This window comes from Mustela erminea, chromosome 4 (assembly GCF_009829155.1).
Source record: "Mustela erminea isolate mMusErm1 chromosome 4, mMusErm1.Pri, whole genome shotgun sequence".
NCBI classification, from domain to species: Eukaryota; Metazoa; Chordata; class Mammalia; order Carnivora; family Mustelidae; genus Mustela; species Mustela erminea.
The window spans coordinates 148703915-148724022 of record NC_045617.1 but is presented as its reverse complement, the minus strand read 5'-3'; the positions used below and the strand labels follow the sequence as shown (position 1 = coordinate 148724022).

The 20108-nt window shown below is 49.4% G+C and overlaps 1 protein-coding gene and 3 non-coding genes across 4 annotated transcripts; 1 reads left to right on the top strand and 3 right to left on the bottom strand.

The window, feature by feature from the left end:
- Positions 1-6969, bottom strand: PRSS16 (serine protease 16). The gene is made up of 12 exons (XM_032338177.1): positions 6866-6969; positions 6629-6789; positions 6243-6342; positions 6025-6154; positions 4726-4849; positions 4420-4497; positions 4290-4337; positions 3374-3664; positions 2508-2649; positions 459-638; positions 234-379; positions 1-127 (listed from the first exon to the last, which is right to left on the bottom strand). The coding sequence occupies exons 1-12, from the start codon at positions 6933-6935 to the stop codon at positions 59-61; spliced, it is 1539 nt and encodes a 512-aa protein (XP_032194068.1). The 5' UTR covers positions 6936-6969; the 3' UTR covers positions 1-58.
- A 3333-nt stretch (positions 6970-10302) lies between these two features.
- Positions 10303-10375, bottom strand: TRNAV-AAC. Its single transcript has one exon. It is a non-coding gene; the product is annotated as a tRNA-Val (tRNA).
- Positions 10376-13958: 3583 nt separating this feature from the next.
- TRNAL-UAA lies at positions 13959-14041 on the top strand. The gene has a single exon. It is a non-coding gene; the product is annotated as a tRNA-Leu (tRNA).
- A 5325-nt stretch (positions 14042-19366) lies between these two features.
- On the bottom strand, positions 19367-19439 carry TRNAR-ACG. Its single transcript has one exon. It is a non-coding gene; the product is annotated as a tRNA-Arg (tRNA).
- Between the last annotated feature and the right edge of the window lie 669 nt (positions 19440-20108).

Here is a 20108-nt window from a genome sequence, read left to right as displayed (position 1 = left end):
TGGTGAGTCCGTCCAGGACCGAGGCAGCCACCCAGGGAGAGGTGAGGGTATGGGCCCCTCAGCCCCCACTGCTTACAGAGCTCTGATTTGCCAGTCCAAGCCAGATCTGCAGCTGCTGGGAGATGCTCTGTGGGGAGAACTGGGAAGGTCAGACTCCGGCCTGGCCCAGGGCAGGCACGTGCAAAGCAATATGCAAACGAGCATGCTGAGGACCCAGCTCAGGGCTCTCTTACCTGGCGCCCTAGGTGGAGGCTAGGGGAGTCTGAGGGCCTCTCCGGGGCCATGTCCATGCAGTGGGAGGCACCGGGGATGAGAAGGGCTAACTCCGAGGGTCCCAAGGCTTGTGTTACGCTCAGCACATGCCAGGGGTCTGTGTCCCCTGGTAAGAAAGGGAACAATGGTGTGCTGTGCCCCAGCTAGGTGTGGATCTAGGAGGCAGGGTCTGATGCCCGGCTCACCATTAATGAACAGCACCTGGGTGGCCCCGGGGGTCTGGCCACCATAGTACGAGTTGGTCTGGCCCACAGCCTGCACGACGGATGAAGTGGAGAGACCGAACACCCGCTCGCAGAGCTCCAGCTGGGAGGGCAGTGCGGGGAGCCGGGAGAAAGGGCATCTGGGGCCCTCACAGGTGACATCTGTGGAAGGAAAGTCTGTCATCCTGGGGCCTACAGCCCTCCCCTTTACTAATCACTTATAGAGCTTTCTCTGGTGATGACCAAATCTGCTCCATACCCTCCCTTGAGTAAGTTCCTGGTCAAGTCTGTGATGGAGAAAGCCCCGGGAAAGAGGAATCCCAGAGGGAGCATGACAGGCTCCAGGAAAGCATCCGGCCAGGGATAAAAACCTTCAGGAATTAGAAAGAGTGAGCCAGACCAGGCAAAGACAGAAAAGAGAAAGCCTCATAAAGAGAGGAGCCTGCAGATGCACATAGGTTGGGGGAGGGGGCGGACACAGGAGTGAAAAGCACAAACTGGACCTCCCCTCCATTGCTCAAATTCCCTATCCCCCCCCCCCCAGCCTTCATGGAACTCCCTTAGCCTGACACTCACTCATTCCTTTCTCCACCACCTATTGAGCACCTCCTGTATGCTCAGAGGCATTGTGAACAGTATTGGGAACACAGCAGCAACCAAGATAGTCCCAGGATCTGAGGTGACAGGGCTCACAGTGCAGAGGCGACAGGCAAAAAGGTCTGTATGATAAGACTGTGGAAAGCACTAGGGGGGGAAACACAGAACTATGGAGGGGGTGGGACGGTAGGCCAGGGGGCAGACTTAGCTCTAGCAATCAGGTAAGGCTTCCTGAGGAGGAAGCATCTTGTGAGGAGTGAACTGGGTGATGAGAGGAAGACAAGTAATCCAGGACAAACGAATAGTATGGGCCAAGTTCCTGAGGTTTCAAGAAAGCTGGTACATTAGGGGGTCAAAATATGCAATGTCTTGTCATCATCATCATCATCATCATAATGATAATAATAATAAGTATTTGGGGAGTACCTGCTGTATACCAGTGTTATTCTTAGCATGTGACATATATTACCTCCCTTAATTCCGGAAACCACCTTATGAGAGAAGCGCTGTCATTATTCCCACTTTGCAGATGTGGAAACTAAGGCCCAGGGGGAGAGCTTAGGTTATTTGCCCAAGTTTGTACAAGATCACATCGCTATGAAACAATGGAATTGGACTTTGAGTACTTCACTTTAAACCATATCTTCATTGCCTTCAAGGGATGTGGAAAGGATCTGAACGCTGGGGTATGGTACTCAGATTTAGCCCTGAAATTACAGGATGTTCCACTACATTTGTATTTCAGAGGAACAAACACCTTTTTAGTATAAGTATGTTCCATGCGATATTTAGGTCATGCACTAAAAAATGTTTATCTGAAATTCAAATGTAACTGGGCATCCTGCATTGTATTTGGCAATCCCACTCTAGGACCCATGGGTTTTGAGCAGAGGAAGGACAAGGTCGTATTTAGAAAGATCACTCTCGATGCAGTGAGGAAATTAGATTTTATGGGTGAAAAGAAGACCTGGAGACCAGAGAGGAGGCTGGGTCAGAGATGGCGGCAGGAGGGGCTGGGGACCTCCACCGGGACAGCAGATCTGGGAACAGAGAGGAGCTGAGGTGAACAGGCAGGGCTCAGGGACTGACAGGCTGTGGGGGCAAAGGGAAGGAGGCACGGGAAACACTGCCAGGGTTTCTAGATGGTAACTCAGGAGATGGTGGGGGCCCTTCCCAGGACAGGGACACGGATGAAGCGCAGATTGGACGGATGATCACCTATGTGGAGGGCTTGTGTGAGAGAAGCTATGTGAGGGCCCAGGGCACGCGCACACTCCAGTGGAGTGTCTATCTTCTAGACCCACACCCAATGCACAGCAGTCTGGCCAGTTGTGTCAGCGAAATGAAAATCAGTCCGGACCCTCCAGGAGACAACTCCTCTGGGCACAGCACAGAATACTGTTTTGGGGGGTGAGGGTGCGGCGGGCCACTCACAGAAGCCGAACTCCGTACAAGTCTGGTACAACCACTGCCGGTCACCCACACCGGACACCTGGGGGTCTGTGGCCTTCAGTCGTGCCACTGTCTCTGCTCGTGAGAAGCTTAAACACCGCTGGCCAAGGCTGTGCATGACAACCTAGAGGACAATATACAGACATACATACATACATTCCTCCTGTCCTGGCAGCAAGTCAGGGCCCAGGGCCAGAAAGCATACATAAGTCCTTGCAAGTCAAAGGTCAGAAGTCCAAAGATCTGCAGAGTTCTCGTGGGAGTCAGGGGTCAGAGTGAGTGGTGCCTGGGTGCCTGTGTGTTAGAGGTACTAGATGGCTGTGAGACTTTGGGCAAGTGATCATCTCCTGGACCTCGGCTTCCTCATCTGTAAGTGGGGATGAAAACAGTGCCTCGCTCCTAGAACTATCACGAGGATTCTGTGAAATAATATATGTGAAGCCCTTCTTACAGCATTTGGTCCAGACAGCGCTGGAGAAGGAAGAGCTCTTTGTAGCTGTGGATTCCGTGGCTGGAATCCCCGGCTCTACTACATTTCCTCCTTCCTTCTGTAAATGCTAATTGAGCTTCTGCGCTGCGCTAGACTCTGTTGCAGGCCCGGGGAAGTGGACAGAACAAGATGGGCGAAAGAGGTAACAGTCACAGTCGCTAACGCCTGCAAACGGCATGCTTCCCTTGACCGAAGTCACTGCACCTTCTAGAGGGCCCGGAGGTGTCATCCCTATTTCACAGATGAGGAAACTACAGCTCAGAAGGGTTCACGCTGGCCCAAGGTCTGGCAGAGGAGCAGGCACCCTTTGCCGACTGACCCTCCTCCCCCGCACCAAGCCGCGCGCAGGGCCGCTCACCTGCACTGCCCGCCGGAGCCCGTGGTAGGGCGCGGAGAGGCTGCGGTTGCTCCGGCCTTCGAGGAGGAGTCCGCAGAGCTGCCGCACGCTCAGCGGCGCTCCCGCCTGCGCGTCGTACTGCACGGTGCCCCCGACCAGCGCCTGCAGCGCCCCCAGCAGCTCCTCCTGGTCCTCCGCGCGGTCCAGCGACGTGCAGGCGCCCAGCTCCGCCCGCAGCGCCCCGCGAGCCTCCGGTCCCGCGCGCAGCCGCCGCTCCACCTCCGCGAAGGCTGCGGACGCCGCAGCCCGGCACTGCGGGGAACGAGGGTCCGCGCTGGTGAAGACTCCGGCCTGGGCCTCGCCTTTCCTGGCCCCGACCCGCGTCCTTCGCGAGCGCTCCACTTTCCCCGAATGCCCGCCCGAGGCCGCGCCCCGCTAGCCTCTCCCTCCTGAGAGGTCCGCGCCCAGCGCGGAGCCACACGCCCTGAGAGGCTCGCCCGTCCCCCCCCTCCCCGACTCCCTTACCCCGCGCGGAGCCTCTCCCTCCTGATAGGGTCTGTTCACGGACCCCCTTTCCCCGCGTGGAGCCTCAATCCCCTGACAGGGTCGCCCCCCCACCTCTTACCCGGAGCCGAGCCTCACCCCACCCCACCCCATAGGGTCGTCCCATCCCAGCCACCCCAACAAGCGCGGAGCCTCTCCCTCCTGATAGGGTCGCCGCCCCAGGCCCCGCCCCGCATCAGCCCCGCCCCTGCTAGGGCACCCTACTTTTCGGTGCCCGCCCCATCTCTCCGTCCAGCGCTCTAAAGTCCGCCCACCTTCCGGGTCTCAGGCCTCCCTCAGACCCCCGCACCTTGCAAGCTTCCCCCTTTTCCTCTAGCCCCCATTTCCAAGGCCTCCCGTCTCCCTACCCCCTCGGACTGGCCCCATCTCCTACCTCGGGGGATCCGCCGACAGCCGTGCTCATTAGGCTTCTGGACACCACCTGCAGGGGGGGCCACGGGAGAAGGAATCAGGGGGCTCCCCGCGCGAGGACCCCTCCCGCACCCGCCGCCCGCCGTCTTCACCTCGTTATACTCCGAGAAATCCAGCACGGCCCGCACCGGAGCGGAGGAGGCCACCGAGGCGAAAATGAGGTGGGGGAACTGCGGGAGGACAGCCGTCAGCCTTCGGGCCGAGGGACCGGGGACCCCACACTCCCGCCTCCCCGCGTCACTCCCGCGTCCTGCGGTCTTAGGCAAGACCCCACCCTCTGGTGACTCTGGTGACAAGTTCCTCAGGGGGGAGAGGAGTGCGCGGGGGGAAGCGAACGGGAACCGGGTACCCTTGTCCTCGGAAGGGGACCCCCAGCCCGCCCCCAGAGTCCCGGGGACCTTCAGCCTGGCCCAGGCGGCCAGGGAGCCGGCGTACGAGCCTCCGAAGCAGATCCAGGGGCTGGAGGCGGACACGTTGAAGAGGCGGGCGAGTGCCAGGCGGGCCGAGGCCACGTCCGCCAGCCTGGGGGCAGAGGGAAGGCTCGGTGGGCCCTCCTCGCCGGAAGTCCCCGAAGATTCCCTCCCAGCGCGGGCGGGACCCGGAGACACGACTGGGAAGGGGGTGTGGCCGGACGCCAGGGCTCTTCTCCCGGGATGGGGGTGAGGGCTCCCCGTGCCCCGCGTTCTTAGCCTGGGCCAGGGGAGGCCCCTCGGGAGAGCCTCCACCCGCGCCCCCCCGGACTACGTGGGGGAGGAAAAATCTCTGAGGCGTTTTAAGTGGAAACCTGACAAGTCCGGGCAGAAAGGGAGAGCTAGTCACTCGGGAAGACCTGGGGTCCCAGGCTGGAGCGGGCGAAGCCAGCGGAGGAAGGACAGACCCAATTAAAAGGGGCTCTGGGATGCGTCTAACATCCTCTTTCCTATCCCAAGTGTTTTTCTTCCTTCCCGGACTTTCGGAAACGGTGAGTGCATCCCTCCTGCCGTCAGAAACCGGTATCGCTCGTGGAAAATGGATAGACCGAGAGAAAGAAACACCGAAGTGGGGACAGGGAGGGGTGCAGGCGGAAGGGAGGCCGAGAGACGCCAGGCGGGAAAGGGACAGATCAGTCCTGCGGGGAGCAGTGGAGAACAGCGGAGCAGGTGTAGGACCGGAAGGGGCTGTCACCCAGTCAGGTCCGGGAGGGGGAGAAGGGGGAGGCATCTGCACAAACGTGGGGGGCAGCCCCCTCCCTGCGGAGGGAAGCGTGCTCCGAAGTCCGGAGAACCGCGGGGCCTCTGAGTAGCTGGAGCCCAGAGAGCGGGAGCAAGTGTTGGTCGGAGGGTTCACAGCGGACCTCGGGGCCACCCGAAGATTCTCGTTTCCTCTAACCGAGAGGAGAGGCCTGTGAGAGACGCCCGCGAGGGGGTCTGTGCTGTGCCCGGCCCTTAGCCGCATCTGGACAGCGGGGCTGGGGCAGAAGCGAAGACGAGTGGGGACGCTGTGTCGGAGAGGGAGGCAAGTATGGCCTGAGAGAAAGACAGGGAGGATAGAGACCCAGAGATCCAGAGACAGAGCGTAAGACTGGAAAAGAGAAGAAAACATGAGCCAGAGACCCAGGGGTCCGCTTCAGGCCGCGCGACAATGATGCACCGGCCACAACGATGTAGGGAGGCTGAGACGCAGACCCGCCATCCCACCGCCCCAAACAAGTCACTCACGCGAACCGGCTGGACAGGAAGCTGAGCTGGGCCACGTCCAGGCCCCCAGCGGGCACACTCAGGCCGTAAAACCGGTGCTCCAGACCGATCACCAGGGCCCCCCAGGCTGGGGCCAGCGCCGCAGGGTGCCCTGTGAAGAGCGTGTGGTTGGGGGGCGCGCAAGCCGCCCCTGCCCCCACCAGCTCCCCAGCCGCGTCTCCCCCATCCTCGCTTCTTACCTCTCATCACGGAGCCCGACCCGAGGCTGCCCTCGCCCCCCAGATGCAGAAACACGGGTCCCCGCGGGCTGGCCCAGTGCCGGTCATTCACCCAGTACCGCTGTCGGGTGAGACAGGGAAGAAGGAACAGGCTGGCGAGGCCTGACCTCTCGTTTCCTCCCGGTGCCTCGCAGCCTCTCTCCCTTCTCGCTCTTCCGCGTGTTTTTGGTGGTATGTGAAATAGGCTTGTTTATTTATGTGTCCCTTTCTCTCCCTCTTGTCTCTTCAGAGGGCCACGGGGGCGCTGACAGAGGGCAGAGGACGAGCCGTGGGGTCCAGGGATGTGGGGACTGGGGGCAGAGTTAGGGCAGGAAGGCGGCAGCGGGCTCCCCTTCTCCGGGCCTCACCTGCAGGAAGGATCGCCTGTCGGATGTGTTGAAGGGGTCCAGCGGCTGCTCCAGCCACCCCTGTTTCGGGAGGGCCCCAGCCCCTGGGCCCGAAGTCAGGCTCAGGCCCGAGCTCTCCTGAACGCGCTGGATGTGCTCCCCCAGGCGTCTCAGGAGAGAGGCTGTGGGACACAGACCGGGAAGGAGTCAGGCCAGGCCCCCTGGGGAGACCCTGCCTGACCCTCAGCGTCTTCCAACCTGGAGCCAAGGACGCCCAGAGGGAGAGCAGGAGCAGAGGGCCCAGCCACAGGGCGGGCCTGCCGGCCATGCTGTCCGCGCAAGCCTCCGGGTGCTCTGCTCGCCTGTCACCCTTCGTCAGGTGTCCGGCGCAGCCTGCACACTTATAGCCTGTCGACAGGAGCTCGGGTTCTTTTCGGACGCTTCTCCCCGGACAGGCGTCTGTGGGAGTCACCACAGCGGGGCAGCGACCCGGGAGTGGGCATGTGGAGGCCTGCAGACCTGGGCCCTGAGATCCATTTCTCGCTCGCTCCCTGCCCCTGGATTTCCCATCCCTCTGTCCCTCAGCCTCCCCGTTTCTAGGCCTGACCTCTACCTTCTGTCCTACAAATTATACACCCCCAGTCCTGGCCCTGCCCACTCGCTCTGCTTTCCTCACTGCTCCTGGCTTGTCCTCAGCCACTCTCTTCTCTTCTCTTTTGTCCCTGTCCCAGTCTTGCCCCATCTGCTTCCCAATCTCCCTCTTTCTGCTCCTTAGCCCAGCCCCCTGTCTCACCACCCTTAAAAAAAAAGTCTCTTTTGGAAAATGAGAAGGATATCCCTTAGCTTTAAAGAAAGCAAGAATGCCAATAAACTTTTTACCTTTTTTAAAAATTGTATTTATTTATTTGAGAGGTAGAGTGAACGGGTGTGTGTGAGAGAGAGAGAGCAGGGCAGAGGGAGAGGGAGAAGCTGACTCCGTGCTGCGCAGGGAGCCCAACGTGGGACTCGATCCCAGGACCCTGAGATCATGACCTGAGTGGAAGGCAAATACTTCACCTACGGAGCCACCCAGGCACCCCAACTTTTTACTTTTTAAGTAAGAAGAGGGTCTGGCCAGGTGGCTGTTAGCTCAGGTGGGCAGAAGGTGCTGCTAACAGCACTGATGTTGGGTGTTTGATCCCCAGACAGTCCAGGAAAGGCGTTAGTTCCTGTGTTTAAATAAAATTAATTTTGCTGCACTCGACGCAGGCATTGGGAAGAGGCTCTCCAACATAAAACTGAGGTTAATTGTCAACGTTATTTCTTAGTCCTCAGCAGTGACACGCACCTTCTCTGTCCCCCTCTCCAAGGTGGGGTTGGGGGGAAGGAAAGAAAAAGAAGCACCATCTTCAGAAAAAGTGGCTTAAAGCCTTCGCATAGAAATCTTAGTAAAGAAAAGGAGGTTCTGGAGTAGGGGTAGGACTGGAGGTGACACAGGATCTGCTGGCCTGGCCTCTGCCCCCCCCCCATGTGTCCTTGTCCCATTCCCTGAGTCCCGCACACCCATTTCGTGGCTCCTCCCTTCACGTACCTGATCTTCCCCTGTCTCCCCGCTGCCTCTCAACACCACGGAAGTCCATATTTCCTATTGTTAAAAAAATCAAATCGTACGCAAGTGTACCTTCCTTTCCTTTCCTTTTTAAAAATTACCTGTTTGCTCCCTACAAAGAGTTCTTGTTTTTCTTTTTTCTGGATCTCTCAGATCTACAACAGTTTTGAACCTAAGCTGGGCATTCAGTAAGTTATTTGTGGAGAGAGTGTGCAAAGCCTTTCTGTCAGAGGGTGTTTTCAAATGTTGGCATTTTGTTTGCTGAATGTAACACACCCGTATAAAGGACAAACACCTGCCCGAGTCTATCTGTGACAAGACAACATGGCTGTAGAGCCCACATTATTGTACAGGATACACAAGGATAGCAGGAATGAGAAATGAATAAAAAATAAAATCCCAGCAAAAAAATGAAAGGTAGATGTTTCAGATTTGATAAAGTTGCATTTTTAAAGGATGATGAAACCATCACTCAGAACTTGAAATATGGAGCCAAAGCTCACTTAGGGGGAGAGCTAGGCTAGAGCCAAGGGAAGATTTTTTGGGGGAGGGGGCTCACGGAAGCAAGGACTTCGGGGGGCTGAGCGGGTTGATATACTCTGCAGAAACATGATTTTGGGAAGAGATGCTCTTGCTTGTTTAGCACTCAAGGGCCTTGAGATGAATCTGTCTCTGACCAGCTGACCTTTAGAAAGCAGGGGTTGAAGGTGATTCACTGCCTTGAAAACAATTATCATTGACAGACTGGTTCTGGTGGCTATTGATAAGTTTGTGGTTAATTTATATTCTCAGCATTTTACTTCGACCTTCCTTCCTTCTTCCCTCGTTCCCTTTCCTATCTATGGCCTCTAAATGTCTAAAATTAATCATCACTTCTAAGTCCTTGACTTCTTAGGGGCCATAGGCAACTCATCCTTTTTAAAATATTTTCTTTATCTGACTTCAAGACATTGCTGTCCTGGTAGTCTTTCTACTTCCCTGTCTTCTTCTTCTCAATATCCTCTGTTTCCCCTCTTCTCCGCCACCCTTTTCTATAATGGAATGTCCCAGGGTTTGGTCCCTGGACATCTTCTTTATAAACACTCATTTCTTGGTGAGTTCATCTGTTCTCATGGCTTAATGACTACAACTCACCAACTTGTGTCTATAGTCTAGACCATTCCATTGAACTCCGGGTGTGCGTAGTCAACTGATCGCTTAGTATTACCGCGGGTGTTTTATACCAGACATCTACACGTTGGCACGTCTAAAACAGAGCTCCCACTACCCCCCCCAATAAAGCTGCTCCATCCAGTCTACCCCATTTCAGTCAATGGCAACTCCATCCTTCCTGAAGAAAACCCTCAAAGTCATTACCGACTCCACTTTTTTCACTCTCCGTATCCATTTTCTCTGGAATTTCTTTTGCCCTGTCTTTAAAATATATCCAGACTGTAACTGCTTTTCACCAACTCAGCTGCCACCATCCTGTCCAAGCCACCGTTCTCTCTGATCCGCAGCAAGATGAAAGGGACCTCACAGATGTCCTTGCTTCCATTGTTCGCTGCACACAGCGGGTCTGGCAGAGGGGTCCTTCTAAAAAACTTCAGACCCGCGGAGGCACTTCGCTGCTTGAAATCCAGGGTCCTCCTGTTTTATCAGGGGGAAGGCCGCAGTCAGGCAGCAATGGCCTAAGAGGGCCGCCCTTGACCCGTCTGCTCCTTTCTGCCACCTGTCGGCCTCCCCCGGAACGACTCTCCGCTCGGCTCGCTCGGCCGCCGCGGGCTTCGTGAACCCTTTTTGCATCCACCAGCCACGCTCCCCTCTTAGGGCTGGTCCCCGTCGCTTCTGCCCCAAGAGGGTGCGGACCAGGCCTTCGCTCAGCGGTCCCGGCCGCGCAGCGCAGATTCTCCGACGGCGCCGGGAGGATGCAACCTGATCAGGATGCACCCTGACGGGGAGAGGGAGCCCGTCTCAGCTCTGCTCCTGCTGTGTAACGGCATTCTTGTAACTTAGAGTTTTGGGCTGCAAAGGGAGCACGAACCTTGAGACTTGGCAGAAAAGTAGGCAAATTGAAGTAGAAAATTCGGAGAACAAAATTTAGAATTTATGGAAAAGCAAAGGGCCTTGTTTCCGCCCGGTTTCGAACCGGGGACCTTTCGCGTGTTAGGCGAACGTGATAACCACTACACTACGGAAACTCACGGCGTCTGCGCCCTTTCCATTCCAGAATTAGTTAAAATTGAGCTTCAATTAATTTATTCTTGCCCTAGGCGCTGTTTCCCCTCTACACGTTCCCATTCTTAGCATCCACAATATCGGAGTTGGACAATTCATAGCCAGGCCCGTGTCCCCCCCAGAGCCCCAGTCACTTTGCAGACACGAGGGGGCGGGGGATTCTAGGCAGATTACTGGGAAAAGTCTTAATGTCATAGGCTGCTGTCTCTGACCGTGTAAGATGCCCTGCCCTTCTCTGGACGGCCGAAAATTGTCCTGTAGGAGCCAGAACCAACTAGCGAGCCCAGGACACTTGTCTCTGGACCCCGCGATGGCGAGCCGCAGGTGGAGTGAGTATGGTCAGCTTCCCTACCCATAGCCTTTGCGAGGGACACGGACAAGCCCTCTTTCCGGGACAGGCTGGGCTCACTTTCTTTTAACTGCCTGGGGGAGGGAACGTATCAAATGTTCTCCCTGTCAGGGGGACAAAAGACATCACAAGCTCTTTTCTTTTGGAAGCTGAAGGATCTGGAGAATTGAAGTCTCATCAGGCAGGACACCCACTTCCGTGTTTTTTTCCCTCATGTTGGCAGCCTGTCGGGATCTTGGTGGTGGTGAGAGTCATTCACAACCTGCTATTAACACTCCTAAATAAGACACTTTCTTGAGGTTTGAAAAGGAAAGATGGGGGGGGGGTGCTCATGCAAAGATGGACAGCAATAAGTAAATCTCCTGAGTGGGTTTGGGAAAGTTTAAAAAACAAGGCAGGGAAAAAAAAAAAAATCACGGGCAAAGGATACTGGTAGCCCAGTCAGCATGTGTCAGAATTTAGGAAGCGTCATCAGAAGTAACAAACAGCTTGCAAATGAAGTTCTGATTATGCCCTAAATGACATTTATTCCTTTAACTTAACCTCATTAGATTGAAATGGTCAGTGGTGAAATGAGAAACAGGGAAATTTGACATAAAAAATTCTTCCCTAGCCTCTTTAGTATTTCGATCCTAATATAAATGGTGGTTCCCTATCACCACCCACTATTTTAGGAACCCTTTGTGTTCCATAGTGATGAAAAATCATAGTCAGTCAGAGATGGACCTGATTATAATTATGGGGAAATAAGCACAGCATTTGCTTTCTCTCTACCCCAACCTATGTTAGAAAGAGGACTAGGGATGTTTAAAGGCATAAATGTATAAGGACAAAAAAACAAAATCATGGGAGCAACAGTAGGATTTTGAAGACCAAGGAGCAGAATAATCCTGTAATGAAAGAAAGAACTTCATTAGGTATCTTTTAAAAAGCCTTTCTTTTTAGGGTTCACTAGTGTTGTTACATGAACATCTGGTCTATTAAATTTCATAGTATCATAATATTCATTATTATGCATTTACCACACTTACCGGTCTACTACCGATCATCTATTACCTATCACTAATGATGGGGGCATGGCTGAGTCTGATTCTGAAGGACCAAAAATAATGCTGCAGTTAGTATCCACATATGACTTGATCTGTGACTTTCTGAGATTTGGGGGAGGCCATGAGGAGTGGGGATCATATACACCTAGCAGCAGAATATCTGGATCATTGGATCTCGTTAATTTTGAGTTAAAATTATTAGACTGCTCTCCAGGATGGCTGCTTCCTCATGAACCTGCATCAGCAGGACACGAGGGTTCTGATATTCTCATTTCTGCAATAATGGGTGCATTCAACCTTCTAATTCTTCAAACTCTATGTTGGTAGAGTAATATCTCATTTTATTTTGCATTTTCATAGAGTACTAATAATATTAATTGCTTTAAATCAGTTAATCTTTTCAGAGTCTTCTTTATCTTCATTTTTATGAGCATCCTGTTCCTATTCTTTACCCATTTTATGTTGAATTTTCTGCCCGATTTTGCTGATTTTTATGGCTTCTTACAACATGACATGGATGAAGCTGTTGTTAAATGCTTCAGATAGATATCTTCTACTTTACTCACACATGTCCACTGACCTTTCCATTGCGGCCTTCATTGAACACGATTTTGATTTGGATGAAGTAAACTATACCAACTGTTTGTGCTTTTAGAATTTTTGTTTAGGTCCTCTCTGACCTCTGGGTCACAAAGACATTTCTCTACCTACATTTCTATTAATTTTTACCTCTCACATTTAGGTATTTACACTCTCTAGTTCAGTATATTTTATAAATTCTATAGATAATTCTACTCTGTGTTAAGAATCACAATAATTGAGGCAACAAAAGCAAAAATAAACAGGTAAGACTACATCAAATTAAAATCTTCTGCACAGCAAAGGAAATCATCAACAAAATAAAAAGGCAACCTATGGAACACGAGAAAATATTTGCATACCATATGTCTGATATGGGGTGAATATCCAAAAAAAAATCATGAAGAACTCACACAACTAATATCAAACAAAAAAAACAAACAAAGTGGGCAGAGGATCTGAAGAGAAATTTGTCCAAAGCAGATGTCCAGATGGCCAGCAGACACATGAAACAATGCTCAACATCACTCACCATCAGGGAAATGCAAATCCAAACCCCCATGAGCTATCACCTCACACCTGTCAGAATGTTTTTTATTATAAAAAAGATAAGAACAAACAAGGGTTGGCAGGAATATGGAGAAAAAGGAACCCTGTTGGGGATTCTAGAAGCCTTCACAGACTTTCAGTACAACCCCCACCAATGCATATCTGGACCCTGTTTTAATAAGTTCTTAAACTCAGTCCCAACTGAAGTGTCTGGACAGCGTCTTATTACTGCCTGAGTAGATTATATGCACCTGACCCAGTGCCTAGCACATACTAGGTACTCAGGAAAGCGATGTCAATAGTGGAGAGTTAGAACCCTTGGTTAGGATACGTCTTTATTAAACCAGTATCACGTGTTAAACTCCAAACTCCGTATGTGTACTGTGGGGTTTTCTAAAGTTACTCCAAAGGTAGCTTGTCTCAATATTGACTGTTCTCTGGTTCCAGACCCAAAACCCTCACCTGGACAGTCAGATTCATTGACTTTGGAATGGGGGCTTAGATTCAGCAGGCAAACCAGTGTTGTCTGATGAGAAGTGAGCAGGGTAGAGACCACCTTTGGAGAGTTAAGAGAGACAGTTCATGTGTCTGGGTTCTCTCTGTCTCTTACTCCACTCCTTTTCCTTTTTGGATTTCTTTCCAAATCCACTAAGAGAAGGGTCTTCCCTTGAGCATAAGTGGTGATAAAGTGAGTTGAATCTGACAATGTGAGTATTCTTTTTCTTTCTTTTTTTTTGTCTTTTATAGTACTTCTTTCTTTTTGTGCTTTTTCTTTAATAATATTTCTCATTTTAATGCAAGTCTGCAAGATCAGGGATGTGTCAGTCTTTCCCTAACACCCATTGTAATGTATGGTACAAATTAGTGATTAGAATAGTTGTTGCACATAGACATTTTGTTAGTCCCCCCCACCCCAGGATGCCTGGTCTCAGATTTCTCAGGTATATTCATAACCTCCCAGGGACAAGAATTCTAATAAATTCTAATTTAGTAATTTTGACAAGAATGCTTGCATGTGCCACCGGGATGGCCAAGTGGTTAAGACGTTGGACTTAAGATCCAATGGGCATGTGCCTGCATGGGTTTGAACCCCATTCCCGGTAGGGGTGAGATTAGAATTCCCTTGTTAAGAGCTGGGGTTTGCTCCAGTATTGCAGCTGGGTCCAATTTTTTATTATCCAGAAACTGACAGACTTTACCATTGATGCCTTCAGGTAATCTATATATAATGTCATCACTGTCATCACTGACATATTGTTATTAAAATCCACTGTCTTCTTAAGTTGCTTCTAGGTGTTTCTTTCCTTTATCTTTCTTCCTGTCTTTGAAATTTATGAGCATTTACATGGTTTAATTTTTTTTAAATTTCTTATTTTTAGTAACATATAATGTATTATTGTATTACTTTGTAATACTAATTATTGTATTGTATTATTGTATATGTAACTAATGTATGTATTATATAATGTATAACAAATAATGTATTATTCACAGGTTTGTGAATTCAGAGGTTTGTGAATCGCCAGGTTTACATACTTCACAGCACTCACCATAGCATATACCCTCCCCAACGTCCATCACCCAGCCACACCATCCCTCCCACTCCCTTCCCCCCAGCAATCCTCAGTTTGTTTCCTGAGATTAAGAGTCTCTTATGGCCTGTCTCCCTCCCAATCCCATCTTGTTTTATTTTTTCCTTCCCTAGTCCCCAAACCCCCAACGTTGTCTCTCAAATCCTTCATATCAGGGAGATCATATGATAATTGTCTTTCTCTGATTGAAACATGGTTTAATTTTATCTTCACTATTGCCTTATTGTTTTTCATGTTTTTTTAAATTTATTTTTTATTTATTATAAACATATATTTTTATCCCCGGGGTACAGGTCTGTGAATCACCAGGTTTACACACTTCACAGCACTCACCATAGCACATACCCTCCCCAATGTCCATAACCCCACCCCCCTTCTCCCAACCAGCACCCCCCCCAAGTCTTTCATGTTTTTAAAAATGATCTGGACTGGCTTCCCTAGGGCTTTCTATACACACATACAATTAGCCCAGGTCCCCTGCTGCTGCCTGTGTGGAGCGAGAGACTAGCCCTCTCTGGTTTGTGTTATCATTGTCATGTGTTTGCTTTCGTGTCTACGGTACAGCAGTTACTACTGCTTTATGGAGTCGATCTTATCGAGTGTGATTAAAATTGGGGAATGTATGCCTTCTGTGTGCCTGCACTGTAACCATTTCTGTGCACATTCAGTCCTTCGTATCTCTTTTGTCTCCTGTTCCTTCTTCTTGAGTACCTTCTCACATTTTCTATGGTGCAAGTCTGCTAGATGTTGTTTGTCTGGACATATCTTTATATCTTCTTCATTTCTGAAAAATATTTTTTGCTTAGTAGAGAATTCAGGGTTAAGAGTTTTTTGGGGTTTTAAAAATTATTATGATTTTTTGGTCTCTCATCACTTGGAAGTGTCATTTCCTTGTCTCATGACATATGTAATTTCTGGTGAGAAGTCTGCAGCAACTTTTATCTTTTTCAGCTATATATAATATGTATTTTTTTCTTTCATTGCCTTCAATATTTTCTCTTCTATTTGTTTTCAGCAGTTTGAATTGGAGGTAAATAGGGTCACACCACACCCCAATATGAAATGCTTAGGTTTCTATGGTCTTGGGGCTGTGGCTTGATTTCATTATTTTGAGAAAGTAATCAGTCATTATCTCTTCAAATAATTTTTCCATTCTCTATTTCTTTGCCTTCTGGGATTTCAGTTATAAATATATTAGACCACTTGACATTAATCACTAACTCTTCAATGATCTTTTTTTTTCCAATTTTTTTTGTAAACCATTAAAAGCATCCTATAGCTCTATTACATTGTGTATTTTTTTTTAATTTAGCATATCCATTTGACTTTCAGTTTCCAACAATCTACTGAAATTTCTCATCTGCCGACATACGTGGTCTCTACTTTCCACTAGAGCCTCTCACATGATACTCACAGGTATTTGAAACTTCCTTTCTGACTGTTCCATTACAAGGGACATCTCTGAATCCCACTTTGTTGATTAGTTTTTCTCTTGACAGTGCATGGTTTCTTCTCCCATTTATGAGCATTTCATCATTTTTAGATTGTTAGGACCGTAGCCTGTGGGACAAATAGTATTTAGGCTGAGATGGATATGTTGCTTTTAGTAAGCTATTGATGTGTGAGTTTGAATCACACCTATGGTGACTCTTTCAGGATGTGAAAAGAATTAAAAGCAGTTGTGGGGATCATTTAAAATAAAAATCTGCATTTCCAGTAACTGCTGGAGCTCTTATTACAAGCTGTCAGATGATAAATTCAGAGGTCAAAGACAAAATATTCCAATCACTGCAAAACAAATCACTGATAATCTCATTGCATTGTCATCAGACGAGAATTCTGAATTTTTTGGTGTTCAGGTAATAGTTTATGGTGCTTCAGTCTTGAGCAGTGAGGAGTGATTTTTTCATGCAAATTTTAACACCTTCCATCCAGTCTTTCTGTCTCTTCTTTGAACACTTCTATTATCACCACCTTCTGAAACTGAAGGCATCTATAAAGTAAATGTCAGGATTTTAGTCTTCCACATCATGTAACAATTGAGTAACTCAGGTTGCTTCAAGAATAAATCCGCCAAACTGACTGCAACAAAACTGGGACTAACATTTTCAAAGTGACAAAGCCTGCAGACAGAGCCTCACCAAACTGCAACCCAGGTTCTTCTGTTTCCTAAGCAGACAACTCTGCTTAGGAACAAGACAAGAGAGCCCTCTTGCAGAGAAAAAAAAAAAGGCAGGTAAAGAAACTAAGTTCAAAACATTTTTTGTTTTCACACACTAAGAATTGCTTTTGGAGAAGAATACATGCATTTTTTTTTTTTTAAGTAAAAAACAGATTCTTTGGAATGCAACACCACCACGGAGTCTGCCCCAAAGAATGGCATCCTGGCAAACTGGTTGCCCTTTACTGGTGTTACCACGTCAATAACCCCAAGAAGATGTAAGACTTAAAACTATATAATAAGTAATTTTAATTTTCCAAGTAGCTATTGCTAAAAGTATAAACAAGTGTAATTAATTGTAATGCTTTTCCCCCAAATATTATAATCCAACATGGAATCAATAAAAAAAAAACCATAACTAAGAAATCATACATTTTTTTCTGGAATTAAGTTTTTTTTAAAAATTTACTTATTTATTTGACACACACAGAGAGAACGTGAGCAAGCACAGGGAGAAGCAGGCTCTCTGCTGAGCAAGGAGCCCAGATGCAGGACTGGATCCCAGGACCCTGGGGTCATGACCTAAACCTAAGGCAGAGGCTTAAGGGACTTAGCTACCCAGGCATCCCTAGAGCTAAGTTTTAGAAATGTGTTAATGACTATTGTTTTGGACAGTGCGGCTCTAGAACGTTCTGGGGGAAAACAAAAACATTTTCTCTTCACAAAACAATCTCTGTTGATGTTTTTATGGGGAAGAGAAGTTCCCGACCTGCAGCTTACAAAAAAAAAAAAAAAAAAAAAAAAAAAAAACCTAAGTTTTCTTTAGGTTCAAGATTGTGAGTATTAAATCTAAGGTCTTTTTGTTTGTTTGAGGGGGAGATGGAAATGTACTTCTTTCTAAAACAAGACACCAAAAAGGAAAATAAAAAGTATTCGATGAAATTGACACGTTTATAACAAAAATCTTGAGGAAAATAAAAATCTTGAGAATAGAAACGGTCGGTTACCTTAAAATTAATGACCCTGGGAAAAAACTGATTACCTTGGTTCAAGCCTAGCGGAATAGTGCTACAGCAGTGATTTCCCTGTCCGTATAGGCTGTTTTCTTTTTCATTCTTCCCTGGAAGCTCCGCGGTGGTGTTGGCTGTCAAAAGCGGGTGATAAACTCAAAAGCCCGAGTCCGGCAGTGAAGTGAGGCCTGCGGATTAGTCGCGCCGGGATCCCCTTGCTAAAAAGTCCCCGGCCGCCTCCTGCGAGCCCAGGTGTCATCTCCGGAGCCAGGCCCAGAAACTGCGCTCACGCCTCCCTCGCGGGGACTCTGCTGCGCGCGGAAATTTGAGAAGCATTTCCTGCAGGAGACTCCAAATCCTCTGGACCATTCTTCGTCCTTCCCCACCTTTTAATTCACCTTGGCGGATCCAGCTTGGTCTGGACGCGCGGCGGGCTTCCCCTTCTCACGCGCGCTGCCCAGCGCCAGCCCACGTTTGTAGGATAAAGCCCCTGAAGGTCACTTTCGCTCGTCCGTGTCCCCCTCCGCCCGCCCCTCCCACCACTCCTTCAGCTCCGTTTGCTTCTCAGGTGCCCCCACCCGCCGCCCCGCCGCAGGAGGCACGCGCAGGGGCGCCTGCAGAGGAGGCCCCTTTTTGGAGAGACCCCGCCAAAGGCTGTCGCTCCCTCGTCTCCCTCACATCCTCAGCCTCTCGTCTGCTCCACTTCAGTCTGGGATCCTTTACGACCCTGAACAGATTCCCGGTGTCGGTTCTCGGCGGGGGTTGGGGGGGGCGGCGCTGCGGGGGACCTCGCGGGGCAGGCGGGGAGGGGCCAAGGAGGCTGAGTCGTTTTCGTGCGTGTCAACTTGCATTTTTGCGAAGATCGGCGAATTGAGGGTCTAAGCGAGGCTCTGATTCCGTTTGTCCACAGCTGGGCCTTTCTTGCTTCAACATTTCTCCAGGGCGTGTCCCTTCTCTTTCCTCCGGACCGATGCTCAGAGACAGAAAGTGTGCGGGAGAGAGAGAGCCCTCCCCAATGCGGGAAAACGTCGTGAGAAAAATACTGGTTTGTAGTGTGTGTGTGATTTTTTTTTCTCTTTGACGCTTCTTTGATTTTTAAATATTAAGGTACAGTTTATATACCATAAAATTCAGGGAAAAGTGTACAATTCAGTGGTTTTTAGTGCACCCAGAGTTGTGCAACCATCATCCTTATGTAACTGCAAAACATTTCCATCAGCCCCAGCAAATTCTGTACCTTCCCTCCGTTCCCAGCTCCTGGGAGCTACCATCTCGGTGGAGAGGCCCATTCTGGACCTTTCCTATAAGAGGAATCACACCATGTGGCCCTTCACAGCTGGCTTCTTTCACTCAGCAGATGTCCTCAAGGTTCATCCACGTTGTACCATATATGACAACATTCCTTTTTATGGCCGAATAACATACCTCGTTTGATCTGGAAGTTGTCTTTCCGAAGATCTTTCAGTCCCTGTCATTATGGCAAAAGGGACGTGCAGAAGAGGGGCCGTTGAGCACTTACTCCCACTTACCCGAGGGCCAAGGCTGCCACCTGGTGAGGAGCCAGATCGTATAAATTACCTTCCAGAGCACTTGGAGAGTTTGTTTCTCTTACCAACTTGAAGAAACACGAAAAGACATTCTTGTGAGAAAAGAAAAGAGGAGGCTCGAGCCAGCCAGGAGTCGAACCTAGAATCTTCTGATCCGTAGTCAGACGCGTTATCCATTGCGCCACTGGCCCTCCTGTCTAAAGGGTGTTCATTATTCATTATTCATTAGAATCACTGAGTTGCTTCCTGATGTGGGGAGAAGGGAGTTGAACAGAAAAGACTTGTGGATTCCAGTAAAGCAGACCGATCGGGGTTGGCTAGATTGCATGAGTACCTTCCAGTAAAAAATTACATTTCTGAAACATCATGTGTGTGACACGATGTCACTTGCATTTTTTTTCATTTATGTGCATGCTTGTTTCTATTTTTTCTATCTGTGAACTGTTCAGTAGTTTATGCAATGGGTTCCTTGGTCCATCAGCATCGCATTTTTCTTCTGTACTTAATACTGAGGCTATGTGCGTGGATCAGTTATTAGCTGTCATTTACATCACCATTTACATACATTTGCATCATTTACAATTTTCATATAATGACCAGGAAAGTGGAATAAAATATACTACTGTCTATTAATCATATGTTTCCCACCTCACTCTCCAAAGAGCCAAACTTGGGCTGAACGAGGTGATTTCAGACTCTGTGCAACAGAGCAGACATTCAGAAACACCCACCTTCCCAAATTAAGCAGCAGGGTGGCAAGAATTCAAAAAAGGTAAACATTTTAAGAACTCAATTCACATAGGAACCTAGAATTTTGGATTTATAATTATAAAATTAAAGACTAGGAGCCATCATTACCT

Coding starts and splice junctions, on each gene's coding strand:
- PRSS16 (XM_032338177.1), bottom strand. CDS start 6,935: ATGGCCGGCAGGCCCGCCCTGTGGCTGGGCCCTCTGCTCCTGCTCTCC. Junction 4,498..4,725: donor CCGCCTGGGCCAGGCTGAAG/GTCCCCGGGACT, acceptor GTCCTCCCGCAG/TTCCCCCACCTCATTTTCGC. Junction 3,665..4,289: donor CTGTCGGCGGATCCCCCGAG/GTAGGAGATGGG, acceptor CGTTCCCCGCAG/TGCCGGGCTGCGGCGTCCGC.